The sequence below is a fragment of the Chelonoidis abingdonii genome, chromosome 25, assembly GCF_003597395.2.
Source record: "Chelonoidis abingdonii isolate Lonesome George chromosome 25, CheloAbing_2.0, whole genome shotgun sequence".
NCBI classification, from domain to species: Eukaryota; Metazoa; Chordata; order Testudines; family Testudinidae; genus Chelonoidis; species Chelonoidis abingdonii.
In genome coordinates, this window is record NC_133793.1 from 7,857,405 (window position 1) to 7,883,608 (window position 26,204).

General features: G+C 52.2%; 1 protein-coding gene across 1 annotated transcript; it reads right to left on the minus strand.

Moving 5' to 3' along the window:
* Nucleotides 1-714: 714 nt before the first annotated feature.
* Nucleotides 715-24,749, minus strand: TRIT1 (tRNA isopentenyltransferase 1). The gene is made up of 11 exons (XM_075060882.1): nucleotides 24,603-24,749; nucleotides 12,695-12,835; nucleotides 11,706-11,804; nucleotides 10,938-11,086; nucleotides 9,203-9,345; nucleotides 8,044-8,155; nucleotides 7,585-7,697; nucleotides 6,856-6,933; nucleotides 4,560-4,669; nucleotides 3,950-4,067; nucleotides 715-1,342 (listed from the first exon to the last, which is right to left on the minus strand). The coding sequence occupies exons 1-11, from the start codon at nucleotides 24,747-24,749 to the stop codon at nucleotides 1,194-1,196; spliced, it is 1,359 nt and encodes a 452-aa protein (XP_074916983.1). The 3' UTR covers nucleotides 715-1,193.
* Between the last annotated feature and the right edge of the window lie 1,455 nt (nucleotides 24,750-26,204).

Genomic DNA, 26,204 nt, shown 5'->3' on the forward strand with positions numbered 1-26,204 from the left:
GGGACCCAGAGAGCATGTCTCAGCAATTCAACCCAATCCCCAACCAAAGATCCATGCCCAGAGCCTGCAATAGGGAATTTGTCCAGAGAGACTTTTTTTAGTAATTCAGTCCATTCCCAAGTGGGCAGAGCCCTGGGGCATTCATCTCATCCTGGTCACATTCAATGATTCTTGGCAGCTGCAGGAACACCTTGCGCTTTGAAGGCTAGAAGCCCCACAGGAGAAACCTGAGCCAAAACACAGTCTGCTCCCTTTGCAACAAGAATCCCACAAGCCCAGTCTGAAGACAGAATGGTTTTTACACCGGGAAATAAAGCAGAGTAGCTGGATCTCTCTTTGATCCATCAGAATGAAGCTCAGATGCATTCACCACCACAAAGAAACCCACAGGAGTACATCTGCTCCAGGTACGGCTCTGCTCTCCAAGCATCAATGGATGTCCAACCATGGTATAAACCCCTGGGTATCAGGGTTTAGCTAGGAAAGACTCACCTGTTGTCAACTCCAGGGATTTTAGTTCTAGTCTAGTGAAATAAGATTAAGTTCTGCGCACAGCACACGAAGGGCAGGTGCGCGGGTTCCTCAGGCTCTGCAGAACACATGTCTGGAGAAAAGGGCTGGACCTGGTGTAACATGCAGGCCTATGAGCAGCTCAGGGAAGCCTGGAACAGATCAGAGCTACCAAACGAGAGGGCTAATCGTTTTCACCAAAAAGAGAGGGCCAACATTTCTACTTTATTTAGATGTAAAAAAAAAAGGCTCCATAAAAAATAAATCAAAGTAGTGAGAATTCCCTAGTATGTGGCTCTAATCTTTTGGCCAAGGCTAGTACGAACACAGTTATTTCTGTCCCTGAGAACGCTCACTCAAATACCAGCAAACTAGATCAAACCCCAAGGCTGGGATGCTGGGTCACTGCCTAGAATTAAAAACACAATCAGCTCGGTTGCTCCTGCTGAGCTTGCTTGGAGGTTCAGCAGTTTTCAGGCTCGGCTGGAGAAGTTTGGGGATCCTCACCCCATTCATGCCAGGTGAAGAGGATACGCTCTTGCCTATAGCAGGATACTGAAAGCAAGACATCCAGCTTATCCCCAGATCCTTCCTGCGCTCTGCTCCATTCAATCTCAATTCCATCGGGGATAGAACAGCTGCTGACCCGGCTCCCCAGCTGGTTGGCAGATGCAGAACTGAGCCTAGTTTCTCTCTTGTCCCAAGTTCTCTATCCCTTCACTGGCTCCTTGAGTCTCTGTGACATTAACTTGGCTTTCCACAGCACTGAGCTTTGAGTGCAGCTTCCATCTTTTCTTCAAGTGGTGCAGGTGGGACTTCGACTTTGTGTGAGCTGAGGGCACAGATAAAGCAGAGCTTGTGATTCACGGTATCTTGGGGAAGTAAACACCCAACTCGTGCAGTCCTGTGATGTACTGAGCACCCTCAACTCCCATTCACTGCTGGGTGGCAGGGGGGAGGAGGAGGAGGAAGGATGCTCATTACCTCATAGGATCCAGCTCTCAAGCCCCATTAGCCCCTGTTCCAGTCTCCTAGACATATTCCTCTCAGGCCAAACCAATTCATACTCGTTCTTAGCACTAAAGGAAAAGGCCTTGGTGTGTTTAAAATCCTGTCACCCACTTGAATAATCCAAATGGATAAACATTATATTACATCACACACACACTCTGCACTTTAAAGAGAGACACAAAACCATTTTTGTGCCAAAAGACTCACAAACGGGTGACCTCCACACTGCGTCTAGCCCTCAGTAAGGAACAGCTACCGCGAGACTCGTATCACAAAACGGTTTTCGTATCTCATCATGTCGTGAAGTTGGACAATTGTCTGCAGCAGCACGAAGCCGAGACTATGTCTTTATATACGATATGTCACAGCTGGGTGTTTTGTGCGTCTATAGACTGGATGATGTTGACACCTACAGAGATGTGCACAAGCACAGGTGTGCCACAGGTAGGCTCTGATCCTGCAAATACTCACACTTGTGCATTCCTTTAAGCACCCAAGCAGTTCCATTGCTTAGGCCTGGCTTACACTCAAAGTTTTACTGGCGTCACTATGTCCGTAACAGGTATGATTCATTTACAACACAGTTATGCCAGGCAAAGCACCAGTGTACATGCAGTTATATCGGCAGAAGGTGCTTCACCAAACCAGAATAGTAACGGCAGTATAAGCACTTTTATGCTGGTATAAAGCCTCCACGCTCGGGGGTTTTTGCTGCTCTAATCATGGCGGAATAGGTCAGGCAGCAATACTTCAGTGTATACATTGCCTTAGTTAAGCATGTGCATGTGTGTCTGCAGGATGGGGGCCCTAGGGTCTTTTCTAGACTTGGGGGGGGGAGGGGGGAGCCTCCTTCTAAAGAAAATTACATGTAAATCTGGTACTTTATTGCAATGTTATTGGGACACCATCAGGTTGCAATGAAATCGCACATCTCTAAGTGGTACCAAAGTTTAATGCAGACAGTCCATGTCTCTCCTGTCATTTGTGAGAGTCTTTTGTTTTAAACAACATGAAAGTGCAATTGTAAAAACCAGAACAAAAACAACACAAAAACTGAGAGGACCATCAGGGCCAGGAGCAGTTTCTGAAACTACTTCTAACTCATTTTCAGAAACCGATTACATTTCAAGCTGACTGTGTGCCCCTAGTGCTTTCATTTCTTGCCTCGTGTGTTTAAATTTGTAGTGTTAAGATTCCATTTAATGGCAACGTTTCAGTTCAGCTCTACATGCGTCCTCCCTCCCCCCAACACTGCTCTGGCACTATTTATGGGTTCGAGCCAAATATGGATGGACACAGGGGATGCAGCATTGATCAAGGATAAATAAATATTATTAATAACCGGGAACTTAGGCAACACCCCCAGAAAAGGAATTTATTGCCCTGTAACTGTTGCTTATGAAAGTACCACTCTGGTCATGCTGCTTCCTGTGCCTAACAGCATGGAGTGGGCTCTCAGCGCTTTCAGAGACACTCCCTCCTTGGTGTGTATGGATGACTTTTAAAATGTCTTCAAACTAGGACATTACACAGATCTACTAAAAACCAGATAACTAAATTTATGATCTAAGCATATTAAAGAGAACTGCTACATTAAAAACACCAACTTCCCTACCTATGTTAGAAGCCGCTCCTTGGATCAATAAAACTAAATTAATCTTTAAAACCTAGTTCTCGCTATTAATACTGCATTTGCTTTCAGCATTTCACTCAGTTTGCACAATGAAGATAGATGTGTCAGTTTCATGTTTGTTGCTAGTCAGTTTCTAGCCAATTTCACTTTGAGGTTCTGAGCTTCAGGGAAGTGTTAATGAGTTTAAAATATTTTGATTCCAATGAGATTAAAATTCAATTTTCAAGCTTATGGAAATGTTCCTATCGACGTTAGATCTGGGAAAAGCTTTAGTTTTACAAAACGTAAATGTTGGAGCAAACCCAACTTTTAAAAAGCTTTCCAGGATAAATTATTGTAGCTTTTAAATAAAAAAAATGGATTGTAAAAGAAACAAGATTCTCGGTGCAGGTTCTCTAACCCTCCTGAATTGCTAGCAAGGACCAGCAGCTCAGAACAAACACTGACAAATTCAGAAGTGATGCGCTAAGAAGCGTGTTTTGACGGAGAGGGCTCCCACTACCCACTGCCAGAAGAGAACGTGAGCTTTACTGTTTCCCTCCCCCCAGCCCGGTGGTAAGAGCTGACAGATGGCTGCTGTGGCACGGCTGACATACCCCCTCCAGGGTTGCAAGTGGCTGCTTTTATCAGAGGGCTGTAAACAATCCTTGGAAGCCTGGTATCATGTGATGAAGGTCATATGGCCAACAGCAGGTATCTATGGACTCATTTTGTTCCCTTTGCACAAAATGCAATCTCCACATTTAAGTTGCCCCATATATATTCCCTCCCCCATCCCCACCCCGCAGATCTTACCTGCCCATTCTCTGTCCCCAATGATGACTCTGTTGCAGAGCTCACACATGTGATGACTCCGTTTGTCCTCATTTATCTCGCTCTCCATCTTTACAGGGTCTGCTGATGGCTGCCGCCCCTGAGGTTATAAATGTGTCAGGTCAGTTTCTATTCAGCGAGGTTTCTCTCGTCACTGCCACTGTCATGGGATTTGGAGATATGAGGCTTTCCTCCTGACCTTCGAGGGTCGGAGCTACGGAGTCCGACTCCTCCCAGTATGAGAGGAGGGGCATGCTTGGAGGTTCCTTGGCAACAGCAGGACAGAGTCGGAAATCTGGAGTTAAAGACACAGCAAGAACCCATGGCCAGCCTGAGAGAGGCAAGTCTGGAGGCCAGAGGAGTAGAGAGGAAGCCCCTGGAGTTGGGAGAGAGAGAGCTCTAGGTCAGAGACCTGGAGATCGCAATCTCCCAGGGTGAAGCTCTGGGGAGAAGATCTCAGCTTGTAGCAGAGACCCGCTGCAGTTCTGGTAACAGTCCCCACCCAGCGCAGGACAGAGAGATCACACACACACCAAATAAGGTTCTCCTAAGCAACTGCTCACACAGACCCCTGGCCACGGATGCAGCTCACCTGGACGAAGCTCTCCACAATCTGAAGGGCAGGTTTCAACACATTCTCATCCCACTGGGAGAGATCAGACACCTCCAAACCATATACTGGGGGCACATTGGGTCCAGGGCCTTGGGAGAAATGCAGAGCAGAAGCAATTAGCTGCCAGCAGTATCCCAGCCAATCAGTCACGCTACTCCTGAGCAGTGCGGCTGCAGGACCCGAACATCCCTTCGCTGGAGAGGCCCCATATTATTCTCACCAGCTTATCCTTCAATGCTCCGAGACAGAGCAGTCCTGAGACAGGATTACCAGAGACCTTGGTTTGCTAGGAACCCTCAACCCCAGGGTCCAGCAGGGCAGTTTGCAATCCAGGAGCAGGAAAGCAAATCCAACATCTAGAGCTTGGCAAGAGCCAAGCAAATTGTGCTCCCTTCATAACTACAAACCTCTTCCCACCAGCACGGTCCACTGGAAAAGTCCATGCTCACTCAGCCAGCAGAGGAGACCCAGACGGCTCCAGCACATAGCAATTATGTGAGGTGCAGCTGTTCTTCTAGGTAGCTTGAGCCTGGTGCTTGGATCAGGTATTTGCTTGTAAGCCTGGTTGCTTTATTTACAGCGGTCACGGCTAACGAGGCCGCAGAGGTGGACGCGCTGCAGACACGTCTCCAGGTTGCCATGGGTGTGCTTTATTTGAATGCCTGCATTTGATGTGGGGCTATTTGAAAACCAACCAGTCTGCCTCCTGGAGCCAACGTGAGGGCATTTGGCGCTTCCAGAGGCCTGCCCAGCACTCAGAGCACAGAGATGTCTGCAAACCAGGCAGCGCATGCTCCCCAGCAATGTCACTCCCCCGTCGTGCTGCCAGGACCCACCTGCCAGCCGGCAGAGCAAGCGCCTCGCCACTCAGACAAAGCCATCAAAGGCTGCGGCATCCAGCAGGTGCTGCCTTTTATTGGGCCAACCACAAGCAAGGTTCTTCAGAGGCCGATCAAAGGCACACCTGTCCCCCACCTGCTGCTCGACAGAAAGGTGAGACGCAGATGCCACGCACCTCGCCCCCAGGAAAGCTCTGCACCCCGTTCAAAGTCGGTCTTTTGGCCTGGTTGGGTTTCTTTTTCTTTTTCTTGCCCCTACCAGCCACCTTTCAACAAATGCTCAGCTCCCAGCTGCTGATCCTGGCCCTGCTCCAGGGCGAGGGAAGTCCCACTGGCTTCCTGCCATCATGGTGTCCACAGCAGGCCCCTAACAACCAATCGGCTGCAGCTCCTAATCTGGAGGGCAGCTGTCTGTGGGGCTTTTCACTCCAGCCCGGCGCGCGTGTGGGCTCCTGGGGAGAGGTAAACACGACCCGCAGATCCGCCGTGGCCCCTTTCAGGAGCGAGCTGGCTTGTGAGCAGCCAGGGAGCCGACTGCCAGCAACAGCTAGCACAGGAGGAGGGGATGTGTGGAGGGACGGGTGGCACGTGGGGCTTTGTTCTGCTGGGATTTTAGCCAGCAATGAGGAACCTTCTCCTGGGAGGGGTGGAGACCTCCCTGTCACAGCTGGACAAGCAGGGAGCGGTGCACTGAAGGGGGCCTGGGAGAGAGCTTAGGAACGTCCACTCCAGGTGGGATGGGGAATGACCACATTCAAGGCCAGCGCAGCAAGGTCTTGGGCAGACCTGGTCCAGATGGGCTGGGAGCTAAGCAGGAACAGCACGTCCTGATGTGCCTAGGCAGCCTGAAGACAGGACACACCCAAAGCTTACTCACAGCAGAGGCTGCTGGACAGATCCCGGTAATTTGGGGAGCGGGCGGCCTTGCACCCAGGCAGAGAACATCCATGGGACTCAGCAGGAGGGAATTCACGCAGGAACGGTTCCCTCAATGGCCCTGGGAGAGCCGTGTTACGGAACTGTCCTTGGACGTGGCCTCTGCCCGGAGACACTGCTATTTATCCAGCCGTCCCATCGGGTCCGGCCCCCTCCCTCCAGAGAGCTGCCTTGGCCGTAGAACCACAATGGTGGAGAAGAGCTCTTTGCAGGGAGGGGGGGCTGCAGGAAGCAGAATCAGAGCGTGACCTGTACGCAATTCACCCCCCTTGGGAGAACTCGGAGCCCCCCCATGGGCTGGACATCAACTGGCCACCAATAGCAGCAGGCTCCCTTCTCCAGCCAGGAGGGCGGAGGACACTGCACAGAGGGATGGAGGAGAAAGAGGAGGGCTGGGACACTCCACAGAGCAGATCAGGGGCAGAGGGATGAGAGGGGAGGGGAGGGGACACTCCCAGGGCAGCTGGGGGCCGGGGAAAAGAAGGGATAGAAACACTTACGTCTCAAGAACCGGTTTCGGACCCACTTGTTCTGTTTCCGGGCGTATCTCTTCGTCACTAGTTTCAGGGCCTGGATCCCTTTCGAATGGAGGTAACAAAGCACATGTGAAATAGACTCCAGGGATGTTAAAGAAGCCAGTGGGAGCTAAGAGTGGGGCAGGGTGTGGGAAGGTGCGAACCCCAAGGGAGGAGGGAGATGGCCGGCTAATGGGGGGTGACCTCTAGGCTAATGATCAAGGAGGTCTCTCAGCAGGGGAAGGACTCTCCAAAGGGATGTGATGGAAACACCATCATGGGAGACAGTTAAAACTCAACTTGGCAAAGCCCCAAGGAATAGACTCTAGGGACGATTCTGCAGAGGGCTCCAAGGGGGTGAATTGGAGACCTCAACAGATCTTCTCCATCTTTGGATCCAACCAAGGGGCAAGTGAGCAAAGCCCTGGCTCACCAAGCAACGGCAAAGGAGTCTCCATCTCCCTCAGCCTCTAAGCATGGGAGATACCCTGCAGCCTAGTTCCAGGGAGTCCTCCCCCAGGGAGACAGCCTGGTTCAGCTGGCCAAGGGGCACCAGACCCTGCTCAAGACTCTGCCAAGCATCTCCTGTGCTGCAGGGCTTGTCAGGGGTGGGTGGCTGGGACCTCCTGGGCCATTGCAAAGTGCGGCTAGGGTAGATACAAGACACCCCTCAGGTGTGAGCAAGCGACAGCCTCCTGGGCAAGCACTTCCCACCTTTCTCCAGCAGCAAGGCGCTGGTGTCCTCTGGGCACTTCCCCTCTGTCATAAGGTACTCGTGGAACTCCTTGAAGCCAATCGACTGGAAAATGCCATGCTGATAATCCTGGCTAGAGAACAAGGTCACAGACAGCGGGTCAACCCCTGTCCACTGGAGCAAGGAGCTGCCCCCCTCTGTGATGTCCAGGTGCCCACACGAGGAGCCCAGCACCAGATTTACAGCCAGGAGGTACCATCATACCAGCCCAATCCTGGATGTCACAGGCCACTAACCACCCTCTAACTACGCTCACACCAAGCCCTTCAGCCACAATCAGCCCAAGTACTCGGCTCTCCAGGAGACTCACGCATCGTGGGCCACAAGCAGCGAACAGGAGCATTGAGGTGCACCAACGCCCGAGGCCCCTGCAACAACAGGGGATTAATTGAGTGTGAAGCAGCCAGCCGAACACTCACCAGTTCTCAGCCACCTTCTCCTGGTTGTAACGCCGGTGGAAGTCCCGCAGCTCCTCCAGGAGCCCCGCTGCCACCATGTCATCCACCCGCTTGTCCAGCCGCTCATCTAGAGCTGGCAGAGATCACAACAGCCATTCAAACACCCCGAGCTGCATTCACAGAAAGGAGAGTGCATGGCTTCCCAGCCACATATACCCACGGCAGCAGGCTGCACCTCGGACCTCCCGAGGACCATGCACATGGCTCCATCACCAGGCACCCTAAATCCTCACAGAGGAAGCATTCCCAGCCGTACGCTCCACCCCAGACATCTCCACACTCACAAACCTGCTGCCTCTCTCACTATGTGACTCCCACATCGAATACCCCCTCCCTGCTGGAACCAGGGGCACCAATGCCAAAGCTCCTGAAGCGGGACCAGCGACCAAGGGACTGAGCACTGAACTCATGCTCTGATCCCTGGATGGCAGCACTGCGCCATTCCATACTTGCCAAGGAACAGGCCAATGGACAGAGGACAGGAGCGGGGGACAGGATTCCTGGGTTCTATTCCCAAGCTGGCCACAATCCCACTGTCTGAGCCTAGACAAGTCACTTCACTTCTCCCTGCCTCAGTTTCCCCATCTGTAAAACTGGAATAATTCTATTGATGGGGGTTGTGAGAATTATGGTGCAGTAATGGGCCAAATCCTGCTCTCATTAAAGCCAATGGCAAAACTCCAATCCTCTTCGACGGATCCAGCCTCGTGTTGGGTGATACGCTAAGAACTTTTAGGAGTCCTGCACCATCAGAACCCCATTGTGCAGGGCACATGGGCATGACCCAGGGAGTGTGGGGGTGAACCCCAAGGAAGGGGGACTGCTTTGGAGGGTACGAATGGGAATCACCAGGGCTAAAGAGAGGGCACCCTGACAATCGGGGAGGTGAAGGGGGGCTCACATTAACCCCACACTGCTCAGCCGGAGTCTCTCCTTGCTGAGGACCCTCCCCCGCTCAGACCAGGCACTGGCTGAGGTTGCTACACAGCAAAATGAGGAGACTACACTTGGGACGGGAGAGGCCCGGCCTGCGTTTCAGATGCAAAAGGAAACCGGCCCTGGCCAGGGAATGGCTCTGCTTGTTCAGCCAGACGACAGCTGGTCAGAACCCGCTCTTTACCTGCCTGGTCTGCATAAAGCCACAGGATACAGGAGTTTGGGTACTTCAGGGGCCCCCCCAATGGGCCCCCACCTTCCTCCTCTCGCTGCCGATGCAGGAACTCGCTATGGGGGATCCCAGTTTCTTCAAATACTTGCAGGCTCCTGTACAGCAGATGGACAGACAGAGACAGCTCAGAGGCTGGGTTCAGAGCAGATTTCCATCTGCCCAGTGCCCTCAGAGATACGGCGAGAGGGAAACTTGAACACACAGGAAAATCCAACCCTCCCATCTGGGGGAAAGGTATCTGCCCCTTCCTGGAGCCTGATGTACTGAGTATGCCCAGAGCCAACTACCAGCTCCCTTGGGAAGAGGCTGGGGGGGGTGTAACGCATGGAGCACCCAGCTGGCCGACTATAAGAGCCACCCCCCCAAAATGGCGCTGAGACAGGCCCTACGGGGGTAGGGGAGAGGTGCTGGCACCCGTCCTGCCTCTTCCCATCAAGAGTCCCTGCAGGGAAGGGGTTGGTACCACAGATCAGAAAGGTCACAGAGCAACAGAGGCAGCCGGTAGAACAATGACTGCGTCTCTCCCATGCGAACGGGGTGGGCGTTGCTCCACTTCACCTGCGGGCAGGGCTGGGTTGGGAGAGTCTGTTCGAGGCGACAAGTCCGATCTTGCCGCGGCCCCGTTCCCACAGCCCCGCGGTATGTTACTCAGCCAGCACGGCAGCTTTCGATTTAAATAGCTCCAGAGAAGCTACTGCTGCTCCCCCTGCCAGGTAGAGCCGACAGCACGGCCAGCGTCCTATGGGCCCGCGGGCAGCGTTATACCGGTTGCCAATGGCCACCCTATTTAGGGCTACTGGAAGTCCTGGCCACCCTCGCTGATGCCTCCAAGAGCAGCAGCGTTGCTCCTGCTAACAGGCCCTAGGCTTGCAAGTCAGGGCTGGGCCGTCACTGCAGAGGGCCCTGGGCTTTGGCTCCCACATTGGTCCCTTCAGAGCCCACGCTGGGTGATGTCCCAGGCACAGGGCTAGGCAGGTCCAGTCACTTGGGGGTGGGGAACCGGAACCTGCTCCCTCTGGCTTTGGGCAGAAAGTCACCTCCATTGCCTGTTTCCAGCTGTCTCCCTGCCAACTGAGCAGCACGTTTCATAAACCCCCAAATAAATGCAAATGCCAGGGTGCAGCAGCTGGGACTTTCACTCCCTCTCCCTGTCAGATCACCTCCACCAGCCCGTAGCAGAGATCATGGCCTCCCAAAGAAAGGCTCTGCCCCATCTCTCTGGACAACGGTATTAGCCTCTCACGAACCGCCCGGTCTCTGGCTGATCCGACAGAGTCCAAGAACCAGAGACTGCTCTTCATCCAGAGCCAGAGAGATGAGAACCACCCTCCTCCAGCACCCCAAAATCTCTGCATCAGCTGGAACCAAGAGGTCAGATCCAATTCCTCCCTCTCTGTGATGTCACTCCATCCAAGCCCTGCCCCTCACACTCCTCTCCCTTGTCTGTCCAGCCTCTGCACTAGTCTAGTGAGTGGCAATGGAAACCACCGAGAGGCCAGCAAAGTTTGTTCATCGGAAGGTGGACAAGAGGCAACCATGCCCACCTCCCCGTGAGGGGCTCGGCCATGGCAGATCTGCAGAGAGGCCCAAACCTCAGCCGGACTCTAACTGCAATAGCAAGGGAGGCTGCAAATGGCACGTGCCGCAGTGCCCCCGTGATCAGATCTCTCCAGCTAGACAAGCTCACCTGGCCACTTTGCGCTTGTCATGGGGATGCAGCTTGGCAGCCATTTCCGGGTCCACTTGGCTCAGCCGGCAATGGAGTTCACAGCCATCCAGCTGCTCCAGTTCCACCTTCCGGTCGGCTGCTCGCCCAGGGGAAGGGCTGGTCTTCTCCTGTGGGGCACAAAGTCAAACCTCTGCAAATGTTCCTGCAGGTCAAAGCGAGATCCAGCTCAAACCTGCTGCGCGTGGGACCCTCCGCTTCCTAAGGGGGCGATGGTGTGACAGATCAGAAAGGAGCCCAAATGAAACCGGGGCAGCCAAATCTCCCCGAGCTCTGGGGCAGTGCAGAGCCAGACCCAAACGTCACGCCTCAGGCCCAGCTCCAAGCAGAGTTGCTGCCTACGAGCCTACCAAAGAACTCCTGGGTTTACCACCTCGCGCAGGGCACTGGCTCCCCGCCATTGGCTAGGGATTGCAGCAAGAGCCCTCTGCAATAGAGTACCACCCACAGCACCAGTAATCTGCCTCCAGGCACCTGCTGGGTGCTGACTCAACTAACAAGATGCTAATGCAATGCAAGCATGTCCTCACCTCTTGGCGACTGCCTTAGGTTGCTCCCGAGGGAGTGCATTACCTGGATGAACTTGGTATGTTGTTCTGCAGAGAGGGTTACACAGGCATAGTGCAGCGTTTCAAGGGAGGAAGGCAAATCTGCTTCCAGTCATAGCAAGCCCAGCAGTGAGGAGGGGACCTGTCTCGCCCAGGAACTGCTGCCCCTCAGAGCTCCTACCTTGGTATCAACAAGGACCTTCCAGAGCAGGGACTCGATGTAATAGTTGGTGCCTCCCACAACAATTGGGATCTTCTCCCGAGCAAATATATCTTCAATGTGCCCGGTTAAGGAGCGTGAGACACAGAGGGGCTCTGCGAAATCTCAGGATTCGATGGAGGCAAAGGGAGCTTGTCACAGCCCATCTACACCATGGAAACAACTGTGTCTGGCTGCTATCCACGTCTCCAGAAATCCAGTCTGGTCTTGTAGCATAGACAGGACTGCACAAGGCTGAGCCAGAGCCCTGCTACTGCTAGGTCATAGCACGTCTCAGGGACACAGATACATCTGTTCAAGCCTCTCTGCAGTACAGACTAAACTTGGCTTTAATTTGTCAATGGACAATGGCCCCGTCACTGCGTCTCTTGATGCAGCTGGGTATAAAGTAGACCAGCGCCCACCCTCAAATCCTGGGCTCCCTGCATGATTCCACTGATCTATTTCAAACCTGACCAACTTGGGTTTGGGCTGAGATCATCATCCCCCTCTCAACTCCACTTCTCCCCACTGGCCACGTCCAGGCCCAGCGCTAATGCTGCAGGTGGCACGCAGCAAGGCAGAGGGCTCTACCCGACAGCTGCCCGGGTAGCCCCAAATTCGAGTGCCTTCCATCACGCCAGCAGCACTGCTTTTATAAAATGTTGGTTGCCGAGCTCCTCCTCTTGCTGGCTACGGAGTCTGGCCTGACACGAGATGACCAGATGCCCACACGTGGACAAAGAGGGGTTTGGACAAGCTAATGCTTCTCCAACAGCAGCAGCTCATCTTCCCACCGCCTTTAACATTCTCTCGCCAGCTTTAGTTTTTAAGGAAGCCACTCCTGGAAGAGAGCGAGCGGCTGATCCAGGCAATCGCCGGGGCCTAGGTGCAGGGAAGGGGCCAGGGAGGGAAGGGAGGAGCCAGGTGTGTATTTGTCTGGCCAGTTGGATTGCTCTGTGAAAGGATATCAGGGTGGCTGCTTTGTTCCGGAAGTCCACCACGGTGTAGTTAGGGACCAAGGGATCCACAAAGCTGATCATGTGGTGTCTGCACAAAGCCTGCTCCTGGGGAGAGATCTTGTTTGTGATGATGTCCAGCCCCTCGTACACCTGGAAAACAGAGAGCAGGAGATAAGGGTCCCAATTCCCCTTCGCTCCTCACAGAGCCTCCCCCTGCCCCCCCACCACACAGGAAAAGAGAGGGATTTGCTCTCCCTCCCCAGCCCCATGACCACAGACCACTTCAGCTAATCCTTCATGCTCTCAGGATATTCCCCTTCTTCCCTCTCACACAGTCCTCTGACCCAGCCGGAGAACAGGACCCAGGCCATGCAAAGGCAGGCTGGCTTCAGCCCTGGCATAAGCGGACTCGCCAACGAGGACAGCATCTGCTTGCGCCGGGGCCAAATCCAGCCCCACGTGCGTTACTGACACAAGCATGTTCCAATGACCCAGCGATCGGAGAGCAAGGGCAGAGCCACTGATCAGGGACGGTAACCTCGCCGAGCCCGGCTCCGAAGTGCCGCCCTCAGATGACAGCCTGTCTTCACGAACCTCACCAGGCACTTTGGCTGGTAAACGTTCAGGTGCAGCTCTGTCCAAACGCAGGGCCCCTAACAGAGCACAAAGTCTTGTTTGGGGATGAGAGTCCTCTGCAAACACCGACTGACTCCACAGAACCCCCGGTAAAAACTGAGCCACCCGTTTCCCCTACTCGGTGACACATCCAGCCAGGTACACAAAGGAAAAAAGTTATATATCAGCTCAGGTCAACAACCCCCAGAGAGAGGGGGCAGCCACTCTCTGGAGTTGCATTAGTTCTGCCACGGGATTAGAGGCCCTCAGAACAGAATCAAAGTCTCCAGGTTTAGAGGTAAGATGATATTTACCAAATCTCAGCACCCAGACAATGGGAATTCTGAGCTTCAAAGGGTCCTGGGTGCAAGCCCCAAGAACCAGTGCGAGGGCAACAAGGGAGGGGAGAGTGGTAAGGGAGCTGCACAGAGGAAATGCCTGGAGAGCTGGAGGCTGAGGTTTTGCTTACACTGGGATCCCTCCAGGTGTTAAGTAGCCCAGGGACCACATGGCCACCCTTAGACTAGGCTACAATCCTGTTAACAGGAAACGCCAGCGGGAAAGGGAAGTGCAGAAAACCCCGAGAGTTCCATTTACAATAATACCACCCAGCTCTTATCGAGCACGTTTCATCAGCAGATTTCCAAGTATTTTCCAGAGGAGGGTCAGTATCTTCCCCACTTCACAGATGGGGAAACAGAGGCACAACGCACGGACGTGATTTGCCCACAGCAGGCCAGTGACAGAACTCAGGTCCCCTCGGGCCCAGTTTAGTGCCCAATCAGTTGGATCACAATTCTAAAAAGATACACAGTTCCCTTTGGAGGGGACATAGGAACTCACGACTCTGACCCTGTGCGGGGCCTTGGACGAGTCCCCTTCACCTCTCCCCCTCAGCAAAATCGGGGACACTACTCCCCTACCTCCTGGTTAGGGTGACCAGATGTCCCAGTTTTATAGGGACAGTCCTGATATTTGGGGCTTTTTCTTATATAGGCTCCTGTTACCCCCCACCCCATCCCGATTTTTCACACTTGCTGTCTGGTCAGCCTACTCATGGTACCTGATGAGTGAGGCACAATGGGCGTTTGGATGGAATATGCAGTGCCTACGCCCCGCAGGGCTAAGCTAGGGGGGAGGGGGTGGCACCTGGGGAAGAGAGAACCCTGCCTGTGTCCAGGAAGGGCAAAGGACTAGCACTAGATTGTTATTCTGAGAAGATCAAAGACACACTGGGCTCCCCACCTGCAGCTGGGGCCCATCCATTTTCAACGTTTGCTGAAAATCCAAGGGGTCTTTGGGAGAAATAACCATTTGACCAGAAAGTCCAACTCAGTTTGGGTGTGTTTGCACAAGACTCATTTCTGTCAGCTTTGTAACGTTTCCTATCATGGGCCTAGGGTCAGGACTCCTGGGTCCCATTCCTAGCCGTGCTACTGACTGGCTGGGTGACCTGTGGGCAAGTTACTTTGCATCTGCATGCCTATTTCCCTGCAAAATGCAGACAATGCCTCCCGACCTTTGTAAAGCACGCCAATCTTTTCAAGTGGAAGGTGCTGCAAAGGGAGGGCAAATTCTTATATTCTGTCTAATACAAAAGGAACATGAGATTATCCAGAGCCAGCTGCTCTGACTGCTGCTTTCTCTTTGGAGTGATCTCACAGCAGAGTTTATCTCCCTGGTCTGAAAGGGCTGCAGGCTACAGTGGAAATCTGATCAAACAAAGCTGGCAAGGTAGAGAAACAGAGAGATGACAATCAGGAGCAAGAAATTCTCCATTGTGGCTGAAGCGGCTCTTTCCACCCTGGGTAAGTGTCAGCCCTCCCCCACCCCAGCTCAGAGTCCCAGCTGACACCACTTCACATGGCAGAAACATACATAGAGGCAGCAATTCAGCTCCCTGGATGCTTCAGAGCCTAACTCAACCAATCCCCCTTAGTGCAGAGAAGAGCATCCCAACCATGTCAAGCCCGCATGCTGATCTGGTGATAATACATTGCATGCCACACACAACGCGTGCACATCTCTGCACAAACCATCTGCAGCTGTTCCTGCAGCTGAGGCCGTGGCTACACTGGCGCTTTACAGCGCTGCAACTTTCTCGCTCAGGGGTGTGAAAAAAACACCCCCCTGAGCGCTGCAAGATACAGCGCTGTAAAGCGTCAGTGTAAACAGTGCCACAGCGCTGGGAGTAAACCCCATGAGGATGTGGAGTATGTGCAGCGCTGGAACTACACTCACACTTCAAAGCGCTGCCGCAGCAGCGGTCCTGCGGCAGCGCTTTGAAGTTTCGAGTGTAGCCATACCCTGAGTGACCGTCCAGACCTATCTGTATCCTTTCCTGCAATGCTGTAGTCCAGTGCATGGTGCACTCTGGAAGATGTGTGTCCTGGGTAGTTACCGAAAGAAAATGCAAAATCACGGATCAAGCCCGATGCACCACCCCCCTTCAGGACCAGAAAAAGAATTGCTACCACAGTCATCAAACTGAGTGCAGAGAGCACTATTGGATCTGATTATTTTCTGAGCCCCTGACTAAGAACATCCCTCAGCTAGGTACAGGGCTGGCGCTTCCATTTAGGCAACCTAGGCGGTCGCCTAGGGCACCAGGATTTGGGAGGGTGGCATTTTGGCGCCCTCGGCGGCAATTCTGCGGCAGGGCGGTCCTTCCGCGCTCTGGGTCGTTGTTGGCAATTCTGCGGCGGGTCCTTCACTTGCTCCGGGACTCACCACCGAAGTGCCCCGAAGACCAAGAGCGCAGAAGGACCCCCGCCCAGGGCGCCAAAAACCCTGGCGCCACTCCTGGCTAGGTAGTCTGGTATCGCTGGGCTATTCAATCCCCTCTCTTTGCCTACTCCCTCCTTGTGGAACAGGAAGCAGACTTCGGAGCACTTTTCATGTGAAGATCTCAAAACACTTCACATCCTTACATCCCCTGTGAGGTAGAGGAGTTATCTCTAGTGAAATGGAGGCACTCAGGAAGGACCTGCCCATCAAACAGAACGTGAGCAGCACAGCTGGGACTGGCCCCAGATCTCCTGGCTCCCAGGCTGGTGACTAGCCGCTGGCTCGCATTCCTTGATTTAGGCAACAGTTTTTTTTTTAAAAACAGGCCAACCTTTCTGAAGGACTCTTTGTAAATAGCCAAGCTCTGGATCCAGGCAGATCATCCTCAGGAGCCACCATCTGGGGCGTGTAAATACCCAGTTATGGCCAAAACTAAGGAACTACCCAGTGTAAATATCGGAGCCTCGCTTGCAATGTAGAGCCTCAGCCCTAAGGAATTATGAGGGTCCCATGAGGAGAGGTCTTTCAGAAGAGCGTGTTGTTACATTGGTGGGTGTGTCCCTTGCATGCTTCATGGCACAAGTCTCTTCAGTGCTGTATGCCCACGGACCCTGGCACTGGCCTGGCATAGCACAAAGAGCCTCGGATGCTGCTGGCAGCCCATGCTGAGAAGCAGCTGCGCCACGGCTCTAAAGAGCCTGCAAACAAACCCAGATCAGAGTCCACAGCCCAGCGCTCCCCCAGGACACTCAGCGCTGTGTGCGCGGGCAGAGACACTGCTCATAAAGCAGCCTCTCTGTTCGGCAATCAGATTTCAACGCTGTAAGGGGGACTGTGCCTTCTTTGTGTGAGACACCCGCCGAGGTCCTGCTCTGTAACCACGGGGTTCAGCCCCTGGGCCGGCTCCCAGGGAGGCGGATCTCACAGGCTGGAGTTTTCCGTACGTGCCAGGCCTCAGGTCAGAGCCTGTGCTGGACTAAGGCCCTGTCAGCCTGGCTTGGTGGGGCAAGAGCAGCCTGTGGCACCGGAGAGCCAGACGTATAGAGCCAGATTCATCCCCACTCTACTTCTGCGAGCTGCCAATCCTTCAGCCCGGCAGCCTCCTGCAAGTGGCGCTCCATGGATCACGTTGGTGACTGGCTAGGGAGAGACGGAGGACCATGGAGCAAGCCACCCCGCATGCCTTCAGCCCAGGGCCTCCCTCTAGTTTGTAGATGTTTCGCTTCCCTGCAGACGGGGCCCAAGTAACTGCACCCAACAGGGAGAAAGGAAGGAAGGCCGCCCCGTCCCCCAACCACGCCAGCTCAGGGAAGGGCTGCCCAGAGACTCAGGCCACGTCTACCCTGGAAACCTTGGCGGTACAGCAGTGGCAGTTAGGGAGGTGATGTTTTGCAACACGTCTGTACGGCAAAAGCCCTAGTGCGGTTACAGTTCTACCAGTACCAGAGTCCTTTTGCTGGTATCGCTCATTTCCCCCACTCAAGCGATCAGTGCCACTGGTACAAGCTGCGTCTCCATGCGGAGAGTTTGCCAGCAGAGTTATACCAGTGGAACCGTCCCAGCAAACCTTGTCCTGTGCAGTCCTGGCCTCGGCCGGCAGCAGCACGGAGAAGCAGCTGCACCAGGACCTGCCAACTCTGCCGATGTCATCTGTGCCCGATCGCTTTCTCCCCTCGTTTTGACTGTGGCCATTCTCCCCTTGAGCTGATTGGCCGTTTGCTCCAACACCCTCCACATCTTCTCTGGCTCAAGCTCACTCCATCTTTCCCCTGTTCTCCTTAGCCCCCTTAATCTCTAATTAGCTAATTCTCCTTCCAGCACAACCACACCCAAACCATTCAAAACAAAACCACCAAACCATGGCACTAACTTGACAGGTACCATCTGTCACCCTTGCTCCTGTGTTACAGCCCTTCTCCCTTAACCCTGTGTTGGTCTGTTTAGATCACTAGCTGTTCAGGACAGCAATCAGCTGTTTGTGCAGCGCCAGGCACAGCGAAGGGCCTGATCTCAGCTGGGTTTCCGAGGTGGTCTCCTAATAATAATGCCCTGGAACGACATGGGACACTCAGGAGATCAAGGGCAGGGAGGAAGAAGGAATTTATATTGGCCCCTACAAAGCAGTCAGCAGATTGGGAGGGACCATTGCCAATATCTGCCAAATTCTCCACTGGACCCCCGTGACTGGGAGAGGGGAGATTGGTCCTTCTAGTGTCATATCTCATTTCAGGAAGCTGCAGAAAGAAACAAGATTCATTTGCTCGTTTAACTTGTCCCTTGGGCGCCATGCTTTGAAAGCACCAGGCCCCACCCCAGCCACCCCCTTAACAGCATCAAGAAGAGGAGTGACTGCCTGCAGGCTGTCTCCGTAGGGGCGGAAGGGGCAGGAGGGTGACCAAATGGACCAGCCCTGTGGAAATGCAGCCAGCTCTGAGCACAAACACAACAGGGCTCAGAGCAGACAGAAGGAGATGCCCAGGAGCCAGCTCCCTGCCGGTGAACCCCATGGCTGGCTGCAGCCTATTGATTACCTTCCGCTATCTAATACAGTCAGACCCAGGAGAGGTAATTGCTTGGTGCAATTCAGGTCTGCTGTGGCTTGATACAAAGCCGGTGGAAGTCAATGGGAAGCCACTCTGCCCAGGCAAGGCTCAACAGCCTTTCAGCTTCCCTGGTTCACACCTGTTTCCCCGAAATCACAGTGACACACAAATCTCTTGCTAAGGACTGGACTTGACTAGCTGCAGGGGAGGCGGCTGATGGGGGTGGGAGCAGGGATAAAAGCGCCCCCGCGCCCTACATGGGCAGAGCTGGGATTTACAGGGCATGCTCAACCCTTCAAGGTTCTCCTGAGAATAAACACGGAGGGAGAGGTTCCCCGGCTATCTGGAAACAAGAGGAGGAGGAATGTGGTGTCAGTGTGTGGGCTGGGAGCGGAACAAAGGGAGTCTTTTACACCCACAGAGCAAAGAGAAAAGAAAGATTCCAGCAGCTGGCTGGCTTCAGGGCCTCGCCGCTGAGATCTCCTTGCGCTGTACGCTCATGTCTATTTGCAGCCAGCGTTTCAGATAAGCCTTTGTTATTGTCTAAGGCCCCAAAACAGATTAGCAGCAGCCTGGAGCACCAGTCCCCTGAGTGCAACACTGGGAATAACACCACTTAGCACTGCTAGAGCACTCAGCTGTGGGCCACGTAATGGATTCATCCACAGATCTTAAAGCAGTTTGCAGAGGTGGGAGAGTATCGAGGTGGGGAAACTGAGGCACAGAGCGCAGCTGTGAAAGTCATCATGCCAATCATTATTAAAAACACACCGTAAATGACAATCCCTACCCCAAAGGGCTTCCAGTCTAGAAGACAAGACCTCACAACGGGCAGATCAGGGTGGGGGAGATGGGGTAACACAATAACCACATGTGGGCCATTTCTAGCCTGTCAGGAGTGGTAGGCACAACTCAGAGGCAGCCTAGCCTTTACGAGATCGTTGGCATTATGAGAGGAAGGATGGTCCAGTGGTTAGCACCATTGCCTAGACTTCATAAGATTGGATTTAAATCCCTGCTCCACCACAGATTTCATAGGTGACCATAGGCAAGTCACTTAGGCCCAGATTGGTATTTAGAGGTGTAACTTCCACTGATTTCAGTGGAATCTGGACCCCAGTCTCTTTGTTCCCCATCTGTACAATGGGGAGAAGAGCACTTCCCTGCCTCAGCAGGGTGTGTAAGGATAAATATGGTACAGATTAGGAGAGGCTTGCTCAGACAGTAACGGGGCCAGCTGAGTACCTAAGACAGATACAGCTCTGAAGAGGAGTGTGAAGTTTTTGGCTGGGAATTTTCCCCAAGTGTGATATGCGGAGAAAGGTCACTCAGCAGCCTGATGTGAAAGGAAGGAAAGGGCCACTTGTTTCTTCAGTTGTCTCCCATTAGCTGGCACTGCAAACAGCGTTACGCCAGAGCACATCTTTCACAAAGCACCTGGTAGGTTTCTGTCTGTTTTCTCCGGGGCAGCCCTGGAGAGCTGCTGTTACTCCTAAAGGAAGTTCATTAGGATTGTGAGAAATAACAACACAAAATGAAAAGAGTAAAAGCCCCTTTAGATGATCCTGTCATCCTGAGCCATGCAAAGAGGGGGCTGTGATCCATAACTCAGCCACCAGGATCCACAGGCACCAAGAACACTTGGGAAATACAAGGGTCCCTGCGAACCAGGCCTTGGCCATACTATCACCAGAGCAGGCGGTCTCGGGGTGCTGCCATCCCCTTCCTCGGGCCCAGCTTTGACTCAAACAGTTCCCTAACCACTGTCCGCATTTGTCAGATCTTTGCCAGGTGCCTTCTGTGACTGGATAGAGCTGTCTCAGCATGCAGTGGGTGGCTGTCAATTAGGAATGAGGGACGGTGGGGGGGAGGGGGAGTTAAAAAAGGATTGAGAAACCCAAATCCAGCCCTACGCAGCAATTCACCAGGATCCTCAGGCCTGAAGGCTACAGCCAGCTCTGGACTACTCAGAGGGGAGGCATATGCCACAGGAACACTACCAGAAAGAAGGCAGACACATTCTTCCAACTGCTAAGAGATCCACCATGCTGTGTGGAGCACAAGTGGGGGATGTGTCAACCAGCTCCAATCTACACTAGGTCTTCAGGCTGCCCAGTACCTCTGACAGGCACCCTTTGCCCCGTTACCTGGCAGCCTCAAGAGGCCACACGGAGAGCAGGCCTCTACTCGTGGCAGCCAGTCCCAGCCAATTCTGCAGAGAAATGGAGAAGTCAGGACAGAGCCAGAATCGCTTGTTTTTCCATTGACTTCCACGAGATGAGGATTTGATCCTTATTGCAGCAGAAACATCTCATCCTAGCCATAAAAAACCTGCCATATTCCTAAAATAGGGGCTGCCGATGTTTTCCCCCTCCCATAACATTCATTTTTTCTCCTGTGACCCCCCCATGACAGCCTCATTTCTGCTACGCCAGCCAAACCAAGTCACGGCACCCAGTAACTTGTTAAAGTTCACTGTGCCCTAAATCGGCATTCACATCCAGTGCACATTCATTTGATCATTGTCCATCACCCTTGCCAAGTTTCTCCTCATCACTAGCCAGGCTAGAATCCGTCCAGTGAAAGCTTCGGACTTGTTTAGACCAGGAACATTTGTACCAGTGCAACTACATCAATATACACTACATCTACAGTCAGCGAGCTAGCGTGAGCACAAAGAGCAGTGGAGCCCTGATCGCATACGTCACAGCAAAGCTACCTGGACCACCTGTGCTACCGCAGCTTTGCTGCTATTTATATCCCCACTAGCGCAACTAGATGTATGCAAGCAGAGGAATCAAACCCTGGCTCATAGAGTAGATGTAGCCTTTGTGACACCTGTGGAAACCCCTAATGAAGATGCTATACTAGAGAGATTTACCCCCAATAACTTCACTTGCACTGAAATGTCCTACCTAGACAGGCCCTTAGATTCCAGTGAAAAATAGGCTACCTCCTCCCTCTATGAAAACCCCTTTGTGATCTACCATGGAGTCGGAACCCCAAATGTGATAACAACCGTTCTATAGGACTAGCAGACCGTTCACTAGGAATATGCTTGGCCTCCTGAAAACTGTTCTAAGCGCTGGTCAGCATAAAGGACTCCTCACCTTGTGACTCCAGCAGATATTCCCGTACGCACGTGGCTTTCTAACATAGTTAGGTCAAGCGCTTGAATTGATAGTAAAAATAAATAAATTTGGAGATATACCTATCTCCTGGAACTGGAAGGGCCCTCAAAGGGTCATCGAGTCCAGCCCCCTGCCTTCACTAGCAGGACCAAGTACTGATTTTGCCCCAGATCCCTACATGGCCCCCTCAAGGACTGAACTCATAACCCTGGGTTTATCAGGCCAATGCTCAAACCACTGAGCTATCCCTCCCCTAAAGGACGATAGCCCTCAAAGACACCATGACAATGCTGCACAAAGCTTCACGGTGTTATGTTCATTTTGTCATGCCAACTTAGTTCAGGCCTAAGACCCCCCAGCCCCACCTCCTTACGTTTTAAAATCACCCACATGAGCAAAAGCATTTTCATTACTTGTTTGAAATTCAGTAGAGTTTCTAGACTATCCCCCCTTCCAGTGTTCAGAACCCAAACAGCAGCCGGGAGCTAATACACAAGAACCAGAAAGTAAAAGCAACAACTCCAGTTTCAATGTCTAAACTGAGCGAGGTGCAAAAAGACAACAGCGCAGAGGGGAGGGAAACACGTTCACAGTTTAAAAAAATGATTTCAGGTTGAAAAGGTAAAAACTGACACCTTAAATTTGGCACCAAATTAAAATATTGTAAAAAAAGAAGCTTATTGGAATATTGCCACAATTTAATACAGAACAACGAAAAACGTTAAAGTAACAATCCCTCTGCAGTGTTTGAAACCCAAATATCACAACACTAAGCACCTCAGTGAAAGTGACTATAAACAAAAACAAAATTTACTTCATGGATTTTCCTTGTACAAGCTAACAGAAATCCGAAAAGGAAATAAAACAGAGTGGCAGGTACAATGGAAGCATTAACATCCTTCACTTGTAATAAACTAAGATGTTATTAGTAAGATAGCTAAAGAAATTGATTTGTTTACCTGGGCTTTTTAAGATGACATTGTCCCTTTCGTGATCTATGGTGTCATTAGCGACTAATAAAGAATTGTTTTTAATATTACTTCTCTTTAGGCTAAAAAGGACTAGTCTTTTGTTGGTAAAGGTCAGTAAACATCCATTTCAAACATAAGGAAAATGCTGCTTGAACACTTATAAGAGTTTGATTTCAGGATGTTTACCTTGTTGCATTTGACATGTGATGATGGCAATTTGTGTTTTGACAGATATAAACTCAAACTTTTTTAATCTCAACATCTATTGATATTCAATAATTATTGTCTGACCCTCTCCCCCAAAAATCTCTCATGACTGTGAAAATTTAAATGGATAAAAACTGCTTAAAATAAGCATATTGTCTGTCAAAATTATAAAAATATAACATTTGAATTCTGTCAAGCCTATTTATCCAGCCAGTCCCTTTACTAAGCAGTGATTTCTATCACATCAACTGAGCTTCCAAATTGGATCATTATCTTCATTTGGACCCTCCTCCTACAATGACCTCTCCAGTGGCAGACCCCTCTCTCCCAGAATAACAGGGCTCCATGCAGATACAGACCACCTACACAGAGTTCAGTGCAGGAACAGGGCCTTGAGCTGCTGTTCTGTTTTATTAAACATTGTAAGCCCCTGACCTTGCGCTGGGATTGATTTATGGAGGTCTCACGTGCTCCCCAGAGTCTTATTGACTTCAGTGAGACACAACAAAAGTCCATGCTAGAGGATCCCAATGGGAAGCTGTGCTTATAAGCGCAAGTATGTGAGCTTCAACTTCCATTCTACATTCCCTGAGCTCGTTACTTCTCATACTGATTCTTTCTGGGTTTCAGTTGTCCAGGCCTCGTCTCATTCCAAAGGTGAAATTATTTTTGGCTGGGGGAAAATTTGAACAAAATCAGCCCCATCATTTTTGAGTTATGCATGTGTTAAAAAACAAAGAAACAGATCGCACTCCGCTCCCCCCCTCCCCCGTGAAAAGTCAAACTTGGTTTGTTTGTAGAGATCTCACCAAGTTCTGGTGAACAAAGACGTCCCAAACAGTTTTAAAGTTATGGGTTTACTCCTGTACACCATCCTAAGTGCTTCCAGGCCCTGTTTTGTGCTAGGCCAGGCAACAACTGGAGGCTGAGGGTCTCCCAGCCTGAAAAAATTAATACAGAGCCTCTATCCAGAATACAAGTTCATTTTTTTAAACAACACTTGCAGCATATTTCACAGGCAGGGAAATGTTATGTGATTGAACTGAAAGATATACAGGTTGTTTCACCTATCACCTCTTAAGTAAGCAGCACTGGTTCTTAGAAAACAATCTGCAATTATGCTGAGTCCGGTCAGTCTGGTGGGATTATTTCCCTCTGGTGTGTACGTAACTGGGGGCAATGGGGTGTTGCACACAGCTCGGTGAGTTAGGGGATGCCAGACCCGGGGCTCCCGGCTGCAAAGCGCAGCATGTACTTAACAATAACATGCCCACGCAGGGCTTTGCAATTTGAGGGGCCCCAGCTGCAGGGAGAACTAGGAGCTGCAGAGTCAGAGCAACCCCCCACCTGGAGTGAATCTTTGGGGGGCCCTGCCCTTGAGTTCACCCCCACAAAGCGCAGAACCAGGGCCGGGGGGGTGCTGGGGGCTCCTGGCTCCGATCTGTGATGCAGCGAGACTCAGCTCCTTCCCCCCACCCAGCCCTCAGGAGGCCCGGGCTCTCCCGGCCCCTCGTCCTCCGGGAGACTCCGGCTCCGCGGGCCTTGATCCCTCCCCGGGCCCCCCGCCAGCCCCCGATCCCTCCGGGGGGGCTCCGGTCTCCCTCCGCTCTGCCCCCAGGGGACCCCGGCCGGACTGAGGCCCAGCTCCCCCCGCCCGCGCTACCTGCATGGAGTCGGCGCCCACGATCTCGCCGCCCAGCCGCAGGCCCAGCTGCAGCGCCAGCTCGGATTTGCCGGTGCCCGTGGCGCCCAGGATCACCACCAGCGGCAGCGCCCGGCGGCCGGGCCCGGACAGGGAGCGACGGCGCATACATACACACACAAAAAAAAAAAATAAAAAAAAAAAAAGAAAAACAACAACAACAACAAACAAACAACAACACACATAGAGACACAAACAAAAAGGAATATGTGTGTGTACAACACACACACAACACACACTACCTCTCCTCTCTCTCCCACACACACACACACATCACCCTAGGGGCCCTAAATAGGAATTATGTGTGTGTACACACACACACACACACCCTAGGGCCCTAATAGGAATATGTGTGTTGTACACAAGGACACACACACACTCCTCTCTCTCTCATCGACACACACCCACACACACACAAGAACGAATAACACACCCTAGGGGCCAAAATAGAATATGTGTGTGTGTACACACACACCACACACCACTTCTCATCTCTCTCTCCTCCACACACACACACACCCAGGGGCCCTAAATAGGAATATGTGTGGTGTACACACACCACATCACACCACCCTAGGGGGCCTAAATAGGAATAGTGGTGTGTGGTAGCACAGACGACACACCACAGCTCCTCTCTCTCTCGACAACACACACACACACAACATAGGGGCCCTAAATAGGAATAATGTGTGGTGTACACACACACACCACACACCACACCACCCTGGGGCCCCTAAAATAGGAATATGTGTGTTGTACACACACACACCCACCTCCCCTAGGGGCCCTAAATAGGAATATGTGTGTGTAACAACACACACAGCCACACCACCCCCTAAGGGCCTAAAATAGGAAATGTGTGTGTGTCACACACACACCACACACAACACACCTAGGGGCTCCTAAATAGGAAATATTGTGTGTGTGTACACACTACCACACACACTCTCTTCTCCTCTCTCTCTCCACACACCATTGCTGCACACCCCTAGGGGACCTAAATAGGAATGTGTGTGTACACAACACACACACACACACCCTAGGGGCCCTAATAGGAATAAGTGTGTGTGTACAACACACACACAACACTCTCTCTCTCTCTCAGACCACACATCACACACACACACACACACCTTAGGGGACCTAAATAGGAATATGTGTGTGTGTACACCCACAATACACACACCACACTCTCTCTCTCTCTCTCTCTCCACAGCACACAACATCACCCAGGGGCCCTAAATAGGAATATGGTGTGACAGCACACACACACACACCCTAAGGGCCCCTAAATAGAATATGTGTGTGTGTACAACACACCACACACACTCTCTCTTCTCTCCGACACAACACACACACACAACACACCCTAGGGGCCCTAAATAGGAATATGTGTGGTGTACACACACACAACACTCCTCTCATCTCCTCCGACACACCACACACACACACACCCCTGGGCCCTAAATAGGAAATGGTACACACACACACACACACCTCCTCTCCTCTCTCTCTCCAAACACAACAACCACCACACCGCAGGCCCACCTAGGGGCCCTAATG